At 38.3% G+C, this 14,732-nt stretch overlaps 1 protein-coding gene across 1 annotated transcript in view; it reads left to right on the forward strand.

The window, feature by feature from the left end:
• The window catches only part of CEP112 (centrosomal protein 112), a 296,754-nt gene that overhangs the window by 58,039 nt on the left and 223,983 nt on the right, over positions 1 to 14,732 (forward strand). Inside the window, exons 10-14 of the mRNA XM_081109907.1 lie at positions 15 to 114; positions 2,904 to 3,022; positions 4,656 to 4,799; positions 13,912 to 14,066; positions 14,377 to 14,506. Of these exons, the coding sequence (XP_080966033.1) occupies positions 15 to 114; positions 2,904 to 3,022; positions 4,656 to 4,799; positions 13,912 to 14,066; positions 14,377 to 14,506 (648 nt within the window). The remainder of the gene's footprint in view (positions 1 to 14; positions 115 to 2,903; positions 3,023 to 4,655; positions 4,800 to 13,911; positions 14,067 to 14,376; positions 14,507 to 14,732) is intronic.

Here is a 14,732-nt window from a genome sequence, read left to right on the forward strand (position 1 = left end):
AAATTCATTTGCAGATTTTAGAACGAAAGAACAGTGAAATAGACGAATTGAAAATTTTATACAAAACGAAACAAAATGAAACGGAGGAGACTGTTAGAAAACTTGAAAAGAAAGGTGATGTAGTATTCTTACATAAATCTTAATATTTCTGTTTTATCTTAGTGGTTATACAAAGTACAATTTTACTTCTGACCTCTGTAGTGTGAGATGGCAATGTTTGTGTGGGCTTCCATCAGTGGATGTGTTTATGAGAGCTCTCATATGAATAGGGAAAACTGTGTGTGTGTGAGTGTGTGTGTGTGTGTGTGTGTGCGTGCGTGTGTGTGTGTGTGTGTGTGTGTTAGTTGTTTGGTTAAGGAACTGGAAGAGTCTGTCACTGCTACTTCCCCTTCTTAACTCTGCCTCCTTATTGGGCTGCCATAAGTGAGCCATAGGATTAGAATTTACTGGCTTTCACAAAGAGGTCTAGGGAAACCATTCCTCTTGGTCTGAGGACATTCATTACATTAAGTATTTATTGATGACGGGTAGTATGTGCTAGTATTGTGATTGACAGAACAAGCATTTAAAAGTATTCCCCATTCACTCTTTCATTAAGAAGGAAAAGAAAGCATGTGATCAAGTGTTAAATTGACTGTGATTATAGGTCAGAACGTCTAAGTGCAACAGGCAGCTCTTAGAGACCATGTTGAAAACATTTTTGTGGAAAAGAACTTTAACAATTTCCACGTGCTGCAGTAGGAATGCTGGTATTGCTAAGTTTTGGAAGGATGCTGCAAAACCACTTAGCAAGAGTGGGTATCCTGCACATTAAGAGAGAGATTGAAAAAGATAAAGTAGCTGGCTTGGCATGACTTAGGCATGACCTTGAATTTCAGATTTAGAAGTTTCAAGTTTATCTTGTAGATACTGTGGAGACAGAGAAGATTTTTGAGAGGTGAGTTTTAGGACCTCAAGTTTCAGTAGGAGCAGCCTTGTAACGGTGGGTATGCCACCTGGTGAGGCCAATTCCCAGTCTATTATAGGAGGGAGGGGGGGAGGGAGGGAGGGAGGAAGGAAGGAAGGAAGGAAGGAAGGAAGGAAGGAAGGAAGGAAGGAAGGAAGGAAGGAAGGGAGAAAGAGAAGAGAGAATGAATATCTCATTTATTAGAAACCAGGCTCCAATCCCAGGCTCCTATTCAGGGTCTGCTAATATGGCATTGGGAAGTCTCTGGCCTTGGTTTATGCATTATAAATGGCGAGGTTGGAATAAATAATGCTTGAAGTTCCTTCCACCTCCGAGAGTTTATACTTCCATGCTTCTGTAATTTTGTGTATAAGGTGATAAGGACCCGGAATATATGAATGATGGAAGTGGGAATACTGAGAAAGGGACTGAAGAAGAAATTTTGAAGAATTTGGTGAATAAGATACAGGTGATGAATAAGAGGAGAGAAGGTTTTCATTTAGGGGTTTCCATATGAAACTTACTCATTCTGTAACCATCACCAGACTTGAGTATATCCGAGAGACTAGTGCCGCCCTTAGAATTTAAGATGGCACTTACACATATAGATTACTTAATGAAGTAGGTTCTTTTTAGGGCTATTCCCAGCCTTACATTTTATTTAGAAATTATTTCAGGTTCTTTCTTCAAATATCAATGACTACAAAAATATTTTAAACTTATTTCTAGGTTTTTGTTTCTTACCCTGATTTAAACCAGGCAATTTATATATGCCAACGGTTTAAAGATAATACTTTTTAAGGCTTTTGAATTGCAAATAGATCTTAGTTTAATTTTGGAATTGTGAAATAATATGTTATAGGTGCTAAGGACTAATATTAGGTTAATTTGAATTCTTCTCTTTCTCCCCTCATTTGTTACATAGTTGAGATATAAGAGTGAAAGAAATTTCCACGTAAATGTTTTGAAAATGTTGCTATCTTTTTTTGAGGAATAATTGACATACATAATATTAGCTTCAGCTGTACAACACAGTGACTTGATATCTGCATATATTGTGAAATGATCACCACAATAAGTCAGTTTAACATCCATCGCCACACATAGTTACAGAATTAAATTTTGTTGTCTTGAAGTGAGTAAAAACATATTCAGTAAGCTAAGAAAATGCCACATTTAAGCAAACATACGGCTGACTTTATTTTACCATCCAGATGACATAATATATTAAGCAAATTTTTGCTTAAATCAGTGACAGTTTAAATCATTTTTAAAAGATTTTATTTAAAAGAAATTTTTAAAAAGTGACTTATAAGAGGAATATTTTATCTAATTAAAGCATATTTTATTTTAGTAACACAAACCTTGGCAATGATTTTAAAGCACCTAGCAGCAGGCGTGGAGTGAGACAATGGGTTCCTTAGTCAGGACACCTGTTTATGAGCACTTACCTACAGCACTGTTATGCTCTGTAGATAAAAGGTTGAAATATCTTTCTCCTCAGGACATAGGCAAGGAAACCTTTATACCATATAATGTAATAAGCGATTTAATGGAGAAATAGATGCAGTTCCTTGGGCACACAGAGGAGTTTCCTTCTGTCCTGCAAGATGAGGAGTCTGGGTGGGGAAGGTTCACAAAGAAGGTGATGCTGGAATTGAGACGAGGAGTGAGTAGGGCCCAGTGGAGGGAGTGAACCTGAGGCCAGCACGCTGTCAAAGCCATCTAGGTGAGATATGATGGGTTCAACCAAGACTGGTGGCAAAAAAAATGGAGAAAAAGAGAGGAAAAAGTAAGATATTTTAACAAGACAGAATTGAGAAGATTGGTAAAAAATGGAATTATCTAACTGGTGCACTATATATATATATATATATATATATATATTTATATTTTATCATCAAGCTCTTATGTGGTAGGTAGAATTGGTTTAACTGTGTTTTATCATTTTTGACAGTTCAGACCCTTATACGTGACTGTCAAGTTATCAGAGAGACTAAAGAAAACCAGATTTCAGAGCTGAAAAAGATATGTGAGCAAAGTACAGAATTTCTGAATAATGACTGGGAAAAAAAGGTAAGCTACATAAAATAAAATAGTAATAGAAAATTCAAAGTAACATTTAATTATAAAAATAATGGATATTCACAAAATATACAGAAAGTCAGAGTATTAGACCAGATATACCTGGTCTATCCTTAAGTGAATCAGCTAAGTTATAGCATACTTATATTTTCCAGTGTCATTTTTGCCCTTGCAGTCTCAACTGTGTAAATTCCCTGGGTTTGTTTTGAAGACTTAGAGACACCCCGCCAACTTCAACAGGCACATACGCGTTATTAAGCATTGTGGGGTACACCTAAAAAATCACTCTGTATTAATGGGCTACTAAAAATAGTGGATTTTTTGATAGTCAGAAGGCATATGTCCTAGGACCTTTTAGAGACCATAAACATGAAGAAACCTCTGCAACATAAATATAACCACCAAGTTCTAAGTGACTTATTCAGAGCCTTTTATCAGAGTTACCATGCCCATCAGTCCACAGCTACGAAGCAGCACTGAAATTTAGGTGCTGTGGGTTTGGCTACATTCATGGACTGGCTAAGTGACTGACACCAGTTTAAAATGTAGACTTTGGCAAATATACAAATACAACATAGCAGGGATTGGGGGACCACTTACAAAGAGTCAGAACTGCATGTGTTAAATTTGTGAAACCTAAGGGTCTTCTGTGTGGCTATTACTGAGCCATCCTCTTCTTATTCAGCTAGAAAGTCCAGGGAATGTTCTTGAGACCCTTACCAGTAATTAGCATAATTATTGGCTGCATGCTGCTTCTGGTTTCCATCATCTCTCAGGGTTTCTCTGTTCATTCAACGTCTTCCTAGTCAAACAGGAACTTCCATGCATCTGCCATATCCTTGTTCTGCCTCCTGCTCATAAATGGGAAATCAAATGCACCTTTCAAACTTAACCAAGTTAGCCTGGGGTTGGATGCCGGGGATGGGAGCTACACTCAGAATTCCACTCCCCTTCAGATAAGGGAAGGAGTGCCCACAGGCCATGAATACAGACTTTTAATTCCCTTTGGAAGCTGTCCATTAGTTCCATAGACACTTAGAGTATAATATTTGTAAAGAAAGACCTGTAGACATGAGGACATAGGGTCTACAGTTCTTAAAGGTTCTTTCTCTATTTGATTTATAATGTCATCTTTGTGTCTGCTTTTGTGTAGGTTATGGAATGGATAAAAATAGTGTCCTGTTGGGGGTAGGGTGAAGGATAAAGATTTTAACATTACTCTTGTGCAAAATTTCATGCAGATAATATAAAACTATAGACAGTGACATAGTATTCTTGATCAATAATAATATTGTAAATATTTCTGTGTGATTCAGGCTAATCCTAGTGTTGTTTAGCTGAGACCGTGTATTATTTCTGTATTTATTTACTGTTGCTACCAGAAGTAGATAATTCCTTTAATATTTGTTGATCCATTAAAATCTCCAATTTAGGAAAGTAAAGAAAATAATAATTTCTTAATCATGCTCTTTATAGGTTACCTTACTTGGGCATTTATGACTCTCATGCCTTTTATTGTTTGGGACAGCATATAAGTAGACACACATAGGAAACATGTCTTCTGAACTGCAAGCTAGTCTGCTCGGCAGCAGTGACGAGAGGGCCGGTTTTGTCTCCGCTGCAGCTGCACAGCGCGGTGGCGGAGATGGAGAGGGAGAAGTTCGACCTTCAGAAGCGGCACACGGAGAGCATCCAGGAGCTGCTGGAGGACACCAATGCCCGGCTGCGCAGGATGGAGGGCGAGTACACGGCGCAGACCCAGGCCACGGCAAGTCCTTTTCCTCTCCTGCATGTGCCCTGCTTCCCTGATGTGTGCGGGGAGTAAGTGCGATACCGATCAGGAGAAATCCCTCCACTTTCCATAGACACAGGCCGACATGTGACCTGGACAGTCTCTTGAAGTGGCTCTGGACTTCACTCTGGATTCTTTGAGGCCCCCTTTGCTTACCTCCCAAAAACCTTTACAAATTTGTCTTCTTGTTTTTTTTGCTGACTTCCTGCCTAGAGATAATTTTTTTCTTTCATTTGTTTATTTTATTCTTTTTAAACTGAAGACTTGTTTTTCTAAAAATATTTAATACTAGTGTGAAGGAAAGAAAAATGGGGAGATAGGAGTAGAGTGACCACTTTAAGACCGATCTCAGTAGCTTCATCTTGACTGAAGGACTAGACACAGTTATCACATGGGTAAACCCCCCAAGTTGCCTTCCTGTGAGGACACAGAGGGAGGTCACACAGACAGCAGAGAGGTCAGGGAGGACGCAGGGTCCCCGAAGAGCCTCCTCACAGAGCACCTAGTGGCAGGGGAGCAGCCTGAGGGAGGAAGGGAGTTTCACCAGCCTTTTAGAAGCCCAGCTGACTTCCTGAGGCACAGAAGCCTGGAACAGGTAGGCTCATGGCACACAGACCAGGGCACATCACATCCAAGGCAAGTGTGCCTCATCAACCTTGTTCCTAACACATGACACCACCTGTGGGATGGCAGAACCTGTGTCCTAGGCATGAACCCAGCCCTCATGTACCACAGCCCACCAGCCCAGCTAGGCTGGTCCAAGTATGCCCTTGAGCTGAAAGCTGTGGAATCTGATCAAGAGTCAATTTCCCAGGCATCTCTCAGAGACCCTGAGATCAGCTCTAGGGTCTGGCTCACAGGGTTCAAAAGTGGGAAGCAGGGTCCACAGTGGGACAGGGAGACCAATTAGGACGCTACCATAGATGTCCAGGCAAGGGAGGTGGTGGCTTGGACCTGGGTGCCCATCTGGAGGTGAGGACTGGCAAATGGTGATGCAAGTCGGTGAGTTGGACAACGCTGAAGGTAGAGCAGGTCTATTGGGGAAAGATATCAAGAATTTATTTGCTGAATAATCAGCATAATGATGATATTCAAAGTATTGAACAAAACCCAAATTTATATCTGGAATATGTATTTGTCATCTCAACATCCTAAATTTTCAACAAATGTGAGTTAAATATATTAAGTAATATTAGAGTTGAAATCTGTGGAACATGTGATTGTTTAAAATGCTTACTGCATTGTTATATATTATTTATTAAACAATAGGAAGAGAGTGATGCCTTTCACAGTGGCATTTTTAATTTTTATGAAGTTGGGATGTAAAGAAAAGTGACACTTTGGAGCCAAGAGGTCACTGTCAGAAAAACTATTTTTAATGAAAGTTGAATTTCAAAATGAGCATTCAGACCTTGTCATTAGATAATAATAAATATAGAGGAAAATGGACAGAGTCTGTCAGCAGGATCGCATTTAGGAATCATCAAGACTAGACAGCCCTTGCTGAGCAGCTCCTGGTTAATAATTAAACAAGGTGGAGTTCAAGGCCAGGCTTCAGATGAAAGGCGAGACTGTCACTGAGAATTAGGTTCTGGGTTTTGTGGTTCTTCCAGGCTTTTTTCTTCTTTTGTTGAGTCTTGTTTGTTGTAAGCAGACATTGTATAGATTATTAGGTTTATGGCTTTGGGTATTGGCAGGAAATCTCTTGTGCAAAACTCATAGTTAAACATGTAAACACTGGATTTTAAAAACAATATTAGAACTATAAATATGAAAATTGTAGCAAAGTTATTAGATACTTGGGGAGATGAAGGCTGGAAAACATCAGGCTCTATCTCTCTCAGGGTTGGACGCATGAAAGTCTGGTGGCTTCACTGAACTTTTTTTGCTTGTTTAGTAGAGTTCTTTATCTTTTTCTATATCATGGGCCCCACTGGCAATTTTTTGAAGTCCATTCAGCCCTTCCCAGAATAATATTTTTATTTTTATTTTTTAAATATATTTTATTGATTTTTTTACAGAGAGGAAGAGAGAGAGAGATAGAGAGCTAGAAACATTGATGATGAGAGAAACATTGATCAGCTGCCTCCTGCACATCTCCCACTGGGGATGTGCCCGCAACCCAGGTACATGCCCTTGACCGGAGTCGAACCTGGGACCCTTCAGTCCGCAGGCCGACGCTCTATCCACTGAGCCAAACCAGTTTCGGCGCCAGAATAATATTTTTAAATTTAATAACATATATAATATTACAAAGAAAAAAATATTGAGTTATAGTTGTCAAAATGTTAATAAAAGTTATGATAGAGCACTAGAGGTGCTACTAAATGAATGCAGTATATATCAAAATTTAGTAGTGGGCCTATTAACTCTTGGAACCTATGAATATTGCTGAGAATAAACAATACTTAGTAATTACCTAACACTGGAATGGACTATACAAATATCTGTGATTATTTTTCATTGTTATACCCAGATTTCAAGATTCCCCATGAGACCACACCAGGGAGCCAGCTGTGTCCGATGCAAAAGCATAAGAGTCTTTTATTCAAACCCGGGCTTGGCTCCCCTACCCTCCTTACTGATGCAGCAGCAAGTGGCAGGGAGAGCCAGCCCTGTGGGGAGAGGGGTTTTATAGTAAGGGGAGGAGAGAGGACTGTGGGCCCTGCCGATTGGCCTGGCGCAAGTCGGTGTGTCGTTACACAGGATGTGGTTGTATCTATGGCCCGCACTTCCCTTGATTATACTTCTGGGAAGAAGCTTCTTGATGAGCACATGGCTGCTGCCCAAAAATGGAGGATTTGGGGCAAGATGGAGGGCGTAGCCCTCGCCCTTTCAGTCATAGATATTGCTAATGATGCCTTGGTTTGCTGATTAGATATACTGAAGGGATATGCTGAAGGCCAGGTAAGGCAGTGAAAATAAAGATGAGCTCTCTTTTCCCATTCAAATTCCCACCTTAGAAAGTGTCAAAAGGCCTTCAGCACCTGAAATATTTTGTTAATCATTCCTAACTATTACTGTTAGTAGTGACATCAGTAATCTGTAGAGTAACTAATTTACTGTCTGATATAGCTAGACTTTGTCATTTATAGTTATCACCACATTTATTCTCCCAACCTCATATTTAGAAAGAAGAAACCCCCTAATAGTGGCAGTTCATCATTTTGAATAGGGTGACCATTTTACAGGTAGACTTTATTTTGTAGAGCAGTTTTTAGATCTACAGAAAAATTGAGAAGGGAGTGCAGAGAGTTCCTATATACTTCACACCCAATTCCTCCTCGTAGAAACATCTGGCATTATTTTGGTACATTTGTTACAATAAATCCATCAAGATGGATAAAGTCCATAGTTTATTCAGGTTTTTTTTTTTTTAGTTTTTTTTTCTTTTCTTGGATCTCGTGCAGGATATCACATTACATTTAGTGTTCATGTCTTCTTAGGTTGACACAGTTCCTCAGCTTTCCCTTGTTTTCATGACCTTGACAATTTGAGGAGTACTGGTCAGGTCGATTGTAGAATGCCCCTCTGTTGGATTTTGTCTCATGTTTTTCTCATGATTGGACTGGGGTTATGGGTTGAGGCAGTAAAATCACAAGGTTAAATGCTCATCTCATCATATTAAGGGTACGTACTGTTAATGACTTACAGTGTTATATTATCCTTGATCACCTGGCTGAAGTAGTATTGGTTAGACCTTCCACTGTAAAGTTACTCCCTACTTTTCCATATTGTCTTCTTCGGAAGGAAGTTCCTGTGAGCCTCCCATGCTTAACAAGTGGGGGATTCTGCTTTCCATACTTAGGTGTGACGTTTCTATGTAAGTTATTTGGAGTTTTTCTCCATGGGAGATTTGTCTCTTCTCTCCCATTTGTTCAGTCATTCATTTATATCAGTATAAACACATGGATATTTTTTATTGTATACTCTGGATTATAATGCAATACTACTTTATTTTGCTGCTCAAATTGTTCTAGTTTTGGCCATTGAGAACTCTTTCATTAGGCTCCTGTACCGCTTTGACATACCTCCATTGATGGGGATCATATGGAGAATGGCATTAGAAACTAAGATCTGTGTGGTAGGTATGCTTATTATTGTTGGGATGACATTTTTTATGCCCTCTAACCAGACAAAGCAAGGGAGTATATGTGAATTACTAACCTGTGTGTCTATGCATATCTATAAACAGTTCTGTATGTAACCATCTGTATCTACATTAAACTAAACATAATTTCTTACTGATTTCTGTAACTCTCCTCCATTACCACATGGATTATTCCAGCCTTCTCCCTTTGTCCATATGTAAATTCTCAATCCAACCGTGGAAACTTAGCTTCCACTGCCTTTCATCCATTTACTTAATTGTTCAGTTCCAGTACATGTGTATGCTAGTGTCAGAGTTGTTAATTACTCATACTCCTATGGGAACCAACTTTGTCAACTAGAGCAGTGGTCGCCAAACTTTTGGACCTCACAGGCCACCAGTGGTCCCCAGACCACCGGTTGGTGACCACTAAACTAGTGTACAGTGTTATGGACACTTCCTTTTGCCTTTGTTCTTAGAGACTCCACTCATTTCAAACTGCTTAGGTCATCACCTTTCCCCCCATTCCTTCAATGAGGTTTTTTCCCCCCATATATTTTTAATATAACTGGATTCTCTTATCACGGTTTGCATTTTTTCCTTGGATCCCCCAAACTCCAAATGTGTTTGTTTTTTTTATTTGCACAAAATAATATTCTTCTTATACTTTAAAATTCTATGGGTTTTGACAAATACATCTTGTCATACATCCATGATTATAGTATCATATATAATATTTTTAATGTTCTAAAAGTTACCAGTGTTTCACCCTGTTTAGCCCTTGCCCCTCTCTCTAGAATCCCTGGCAACCACTGATCTTTTGTACTGACTATATAGTTTCATATTTTCCAAAATGTCATATGATTGGAATCATACAGTATGTAGCCTTCTTGGACTGGCTTCTTTCATTAAGCAATTATACATTTATGATTTCTTGATGTCTTTTGTGGCTTGATAGATCATTTTTTTATTGCTGAATAATGTTCAATTATATGATATACCATAGTTTGTTTATCCATTACCTATTGAAGAGGTACATCTTGGTTGTGTCCAGTTTTTTTAAATTATGGATAAAGCTGCATTTAAATGCAAGCTTTTGCATGAACATAGTTTTCAAATTAATCATGACTCAGCAATTTCACTACAGGAAGTACAACCAAAATAAGTAAGTGCATGTATATACCATAAAACATGTATGAAAGTGTCCATAGAAACATTATTTTTAACAGCCAAACACTGAAAACAACCCATCAATAAAATGGATACGTGATTTTAGGTTATTTGCACAATGGAATACTCTATATAGCCTTAAAAAGTTTAAATTACTGCTATTTGCCATGACGTGGATGAATCTCACAGACATAAAATGAGCATGATGAAGGCTGACCCAAAAGTGTCCATACTCTGATTTCATTTACAGAAAGTTCAACAAGAGGCAAAGCTACTTTTTTGTGATCGAAGTCAGAATAATGGATACCTTGTGTAGACAATGACCAATCAGGCTTCAGAGCGACTGGTGATTTAAAAAAAAAAAATTTTTATTGATTTTTTACAGAGAGAAAGGGAGAGAGATAGAGAGTTAGAAACATCAATGAGAGAGAAACATTGATCAGCTGCCTCCTGCACACTCTCCACTGGGGATGTGTCCGCAACCAAGGCATATGCCCCTGACCGGAATCAAACCCTGGACCCTTGAGTCCACAGGCTGACGCTCTGTCCACTGAGCCAAACCGTCCAGGGCACGACTGGTGATGTTTACATCTTGTAGTGACTTGTGGCTGTTTTCAATTTGTAAAAAATTACAAAAATACATAGTGAAAATTTGTGCATCTTTTTGTATGTATGTCATATTTTAAGAAGTTTATGAAATAAGATAAAATGTATTGTTACTTTTGTTATAGAAGTTGAACTTTGGATTCTCAATAGTTGCCAAATAGTAACCCTTTCTCATTTTTCACTCTTACAAGATTTCAAACAAAGTTTGTATGTAAAACTCCTACATTTCTTAATCTGTCTATTGGTTGTATAACTGAAGGCCTGTCAGATATTTTACAATTTCCTGTTACTTCTTGAAAATCATGTCTATATTTCCTATAAAAATAATACCCTTTTCTAAACTTTCTCTTAATTCTCAATGTGCCAATTCTCTTGGCATATTAGGTTTTGAACCTGGAAAATCTATGATTTTTGCCACTTCTCATTTCATTCATTTAGTATTTTACTTAATCACATTATTTGTTTCTCTGAACATTTCTTGGATCTGCTCTCTTTCCCTTCTGTTTCCACAGCTACCACTTGCGTCCAGGCAATTGTTGCCGCATTCCGGGACTCTTCCGGTAACCTGCCAGTAGCTCTCCCTATCTCTTCTTGTTCCAGATCTCACAAATGATATTTGTCCCATTTTCCCATAACCAAGAACTTGAATTACTAATCTAATGCCCATTATCACCTCTGCTTACAAGCCATGTCCACTCAAGAACTCCAACCTAGTCTTCCGAGTGCTACCTTTGAGTTCACAATATGGGAACAGAGACTCTGTGCCCGAGGTAATGTTCGTCACTGACTGTACAGTTGCTCTACTTCTCTGATGCTATTGTTACTTACCCTGAACTCCCCTTCTACACTGTCTGTCACAGCTGAAATATGTTTCTATGTCAGCATCTTATTTTCTGAATAACTTTTTACCCCATTTTGAGGCCTCCACTATTTTTATATCTCTTTGTTCTTTGTATTCGATTTTAAAAAGGTTATTTTGACCAAATATTGTTGTCCTTAAACGATTTCATATATGTCTATAGGCTTTCCCTTGACAGTATGTTTTAATTTTAAAAATTTCCTTTGTACCGATTTTATTTTGTATAAGACGATATATTTAGGAAACATGGAGAGTTAGAATGTATGTTTGGAAATTGATGCCATCTTTTGAAAGGAGCCCCTCAAGCAGAGGGCTCATTAGGAAAGAGGCCGAATGAATGGGATATACAGAGAAGAAATCTGAGCACCAAATATGCGTCGGGCTCTGAGCTAGAAATTGTATGTATTTTAAAAATAAATTTATATATCATGTTTTTAAGTTAGATATAATTATGTCCATTTCTCAGATTTGGAAGCTATTGCACCAAAATTTAAATTATGTACCTAATTCATATCGTAATGAAGAAAGGTCAGTAAGAAGTTGGGACTGCAATATTATGTAATGCTTAAACTTAAATGTTTATCTTAGAAAGAGTATGAAAATATACTGATTGGAACATCATTCTAACCTTTTCTAATTATTCACACTTATTGGAAATGCAATTGTTAAATGAAAATGGTTGATATTTTGTAATGTATATAAATATCAAATCACTGTGATGTATTCCTGAAATAAATAGAATACGTGTATCAAGTATACTTCAATAAGAAAATCAGTTCTTGCCGAAACCGGTTTGGCTCAGTGGATGGAGCGTCGGCTTGCGGACTGAAGGGTCCCGGGTTTGATTCCGGTCAAGGGCATGTACCTGGGTTGCGGGCACATCCCCAGTGGGAGATGTGCAGGAGGCAGCTGATCGATGTTTCTCTCTCGTCGATGTTTCTAACTCTCTATCTCTCTCCCTTCCTCTCTGTAGAAACTCAATAAAATATATTTTAAAAAAAGAAAGAAAAAAAAAGAAAATCAGTTCTTTTAGCTAATGCTTGCTTATCCTAATTTTACATGGAGTACATAGTCATAAACACCTCTATTTAGTTCTATAAAGTTGAAAAATTCAAAATAACAAATATCAAATAATAGGAAAATGATTTTAATTATGTGATAATTTTGAAGACTGGAAAAATGAAGTGCTTTTGATAAAATAGTAAGTAAAAATAAAACAAAAGAAAATTATGTTTACTAACATTGCAACTGTCTAAAAATATTCCTATACACTTATATGATAACTAGAGACCTGGTGCATGAAAATTCATGCACTGGAGTGGGTCCTTCAGCCCACCCTGCCCCCTCTCAGTCTGGGAGCCCTCAGGGGCGGGAGGTGACCAGGTGATCAGGGGAAGGCAACACCCCATCACACCTCGGCAGTGCAAGCCTCGGTCGGCCCTGGTTACCTGCGCCTCGGGTGGGCCTGGGCGGCTGGGGGGCTGAGGGGACTGGGGGACTCCAGAGGCAGGCGCATGGAGCAGCTGGGACTGCCCTGGGGGCGATCCCAGCCTTGCCACGCGCCTGCCGCCCCAGCGGGGCTGAGGGGACTGGGCACAGCCATCTTGTGGCTGTGGGTGCTGCCATCTTTGAGGGTGTGGCAGTCAGTTCGCATATTCCCTCCTTACTGGCTGTGGGTGCTGCCATTTTTGACAGTGTGGCAGTCAGTTAGCATATTCCCTCCTTATTGGCTGTGGGCGCCGCCATCTTTGAGGGTGGGGCAGTCAACTAGCATATTCACTCCTTATTGGCTGTGGGCGCTGCCATCTTTGAGGGTGGGGCAGTCAATTAGCGTATTCCCTCCTTATTGGCTGTGGGTGCCACCGTATTTGTGACGGCTTGAGGGTCAATTAGCATATTCCCTCTTTATTAGATAGGATACATGTATCATATAACTCCTGTATTAAAATACTTGGGCTATGAATTACCTTTTAAAAGTATTATTACATTGCTTTTATAATTTAAAAAAGTTTCTAAAACTTCAAATGAGCAAAAACACTGCTAAGTGCTCAGCTAACAATATAAACTTCTTAAGTTGCATGGAGAAGATGGAACCTTCCTGAGGATAGAGACTTCAATAAAATTTGTTGAATTAATGAATGAATGAATGGCTAAAAGCATATAAACATCATTATCTTTTATGGTAGAAAGCATTTTTTAAAGACTTGGTTAACTTAGAGGTTGGTTTAATTTTTTATGATATGGTTATGATACATTTGTTTTCTGTATTATCTTTAATAGGGTATATATTTTCTTGAGGTTACTCAATGATACTGAAGTGTTACAAAGCCAGAGGCTTTTTTAACAATGACCTATTCTTTTAGAACCAGATGGTGAAAGAACTGGAGTCCCGTGTCCAGCAGCTGACTGGAGAAGCAGAAAACAGTAACTTACAGAAGCAGAAATTAATTCAAGAAAAACTGGAACTTGAGAGATGTTACCAGATAACATGTAGTGAGTTGCAAGAAGTAAAGGCAAGGTATTGTCTGAAGTCAGATATGTCTCAGGTGTGGCTGTAAAGTACTGATAGCAACTCTGTAAAGTATATGCCAAAATTAATCACCTTGTACATTAACTTTGGGAGGTTTCTAACCTAAACACTGCCATCTGCTTATTTTTTTAAAGTCCCACTTAACATAAGAAGCATAATGCTTTTTAAAAAGTTTATAAAAATGTAGATAATTATTTGACATACCGAAAGATAATGTATTTGGATTTGGTTGACTAAAAATTCCATTCTAGGAATTGATTTAAATCTTTGGGAGTATATTTTCTCCTCTTATTTTTAGGCGCAATTCACTGCATAAAGAGAAAGATCATCTTATGAATGATTATGAGCAAAGTGTGAAGCTATTACAAAACAAGTATGATGCTGATATAAACCTTCTGAAAAAGGAACACACACTTTCAGTTTCTAAGGTATTATATATATGCTGGTGTATATATATGTTTATATATATACAAAGTAATTTACATGTATATATCATACAAAGTAGCTTTACTCAGCCTGTAGCCATAGGTAGCCATGTAGAAGCTATTTAGCATTGGAAATTAATCTCTCCTTTGCTTTATTCTTGAAATTACTGAGGTAATATTTATTGGCATTTAAAATACTTAAAATACTAAATTTCTAATATATAACATG

The sequence above is a fragment of the Myotis nattereri genome (assembly GCF_964212035.1).
Source record: "Myotis nattereri genome assembly, chromosome: 16".
NCBI classification, from domain to species: domain Eukaryota; kingdom Metazoa; phylum Chordata; class Mammalia; order Chiroptera; family Vespertilionidae; genus Myotis; species Myotis nattereri.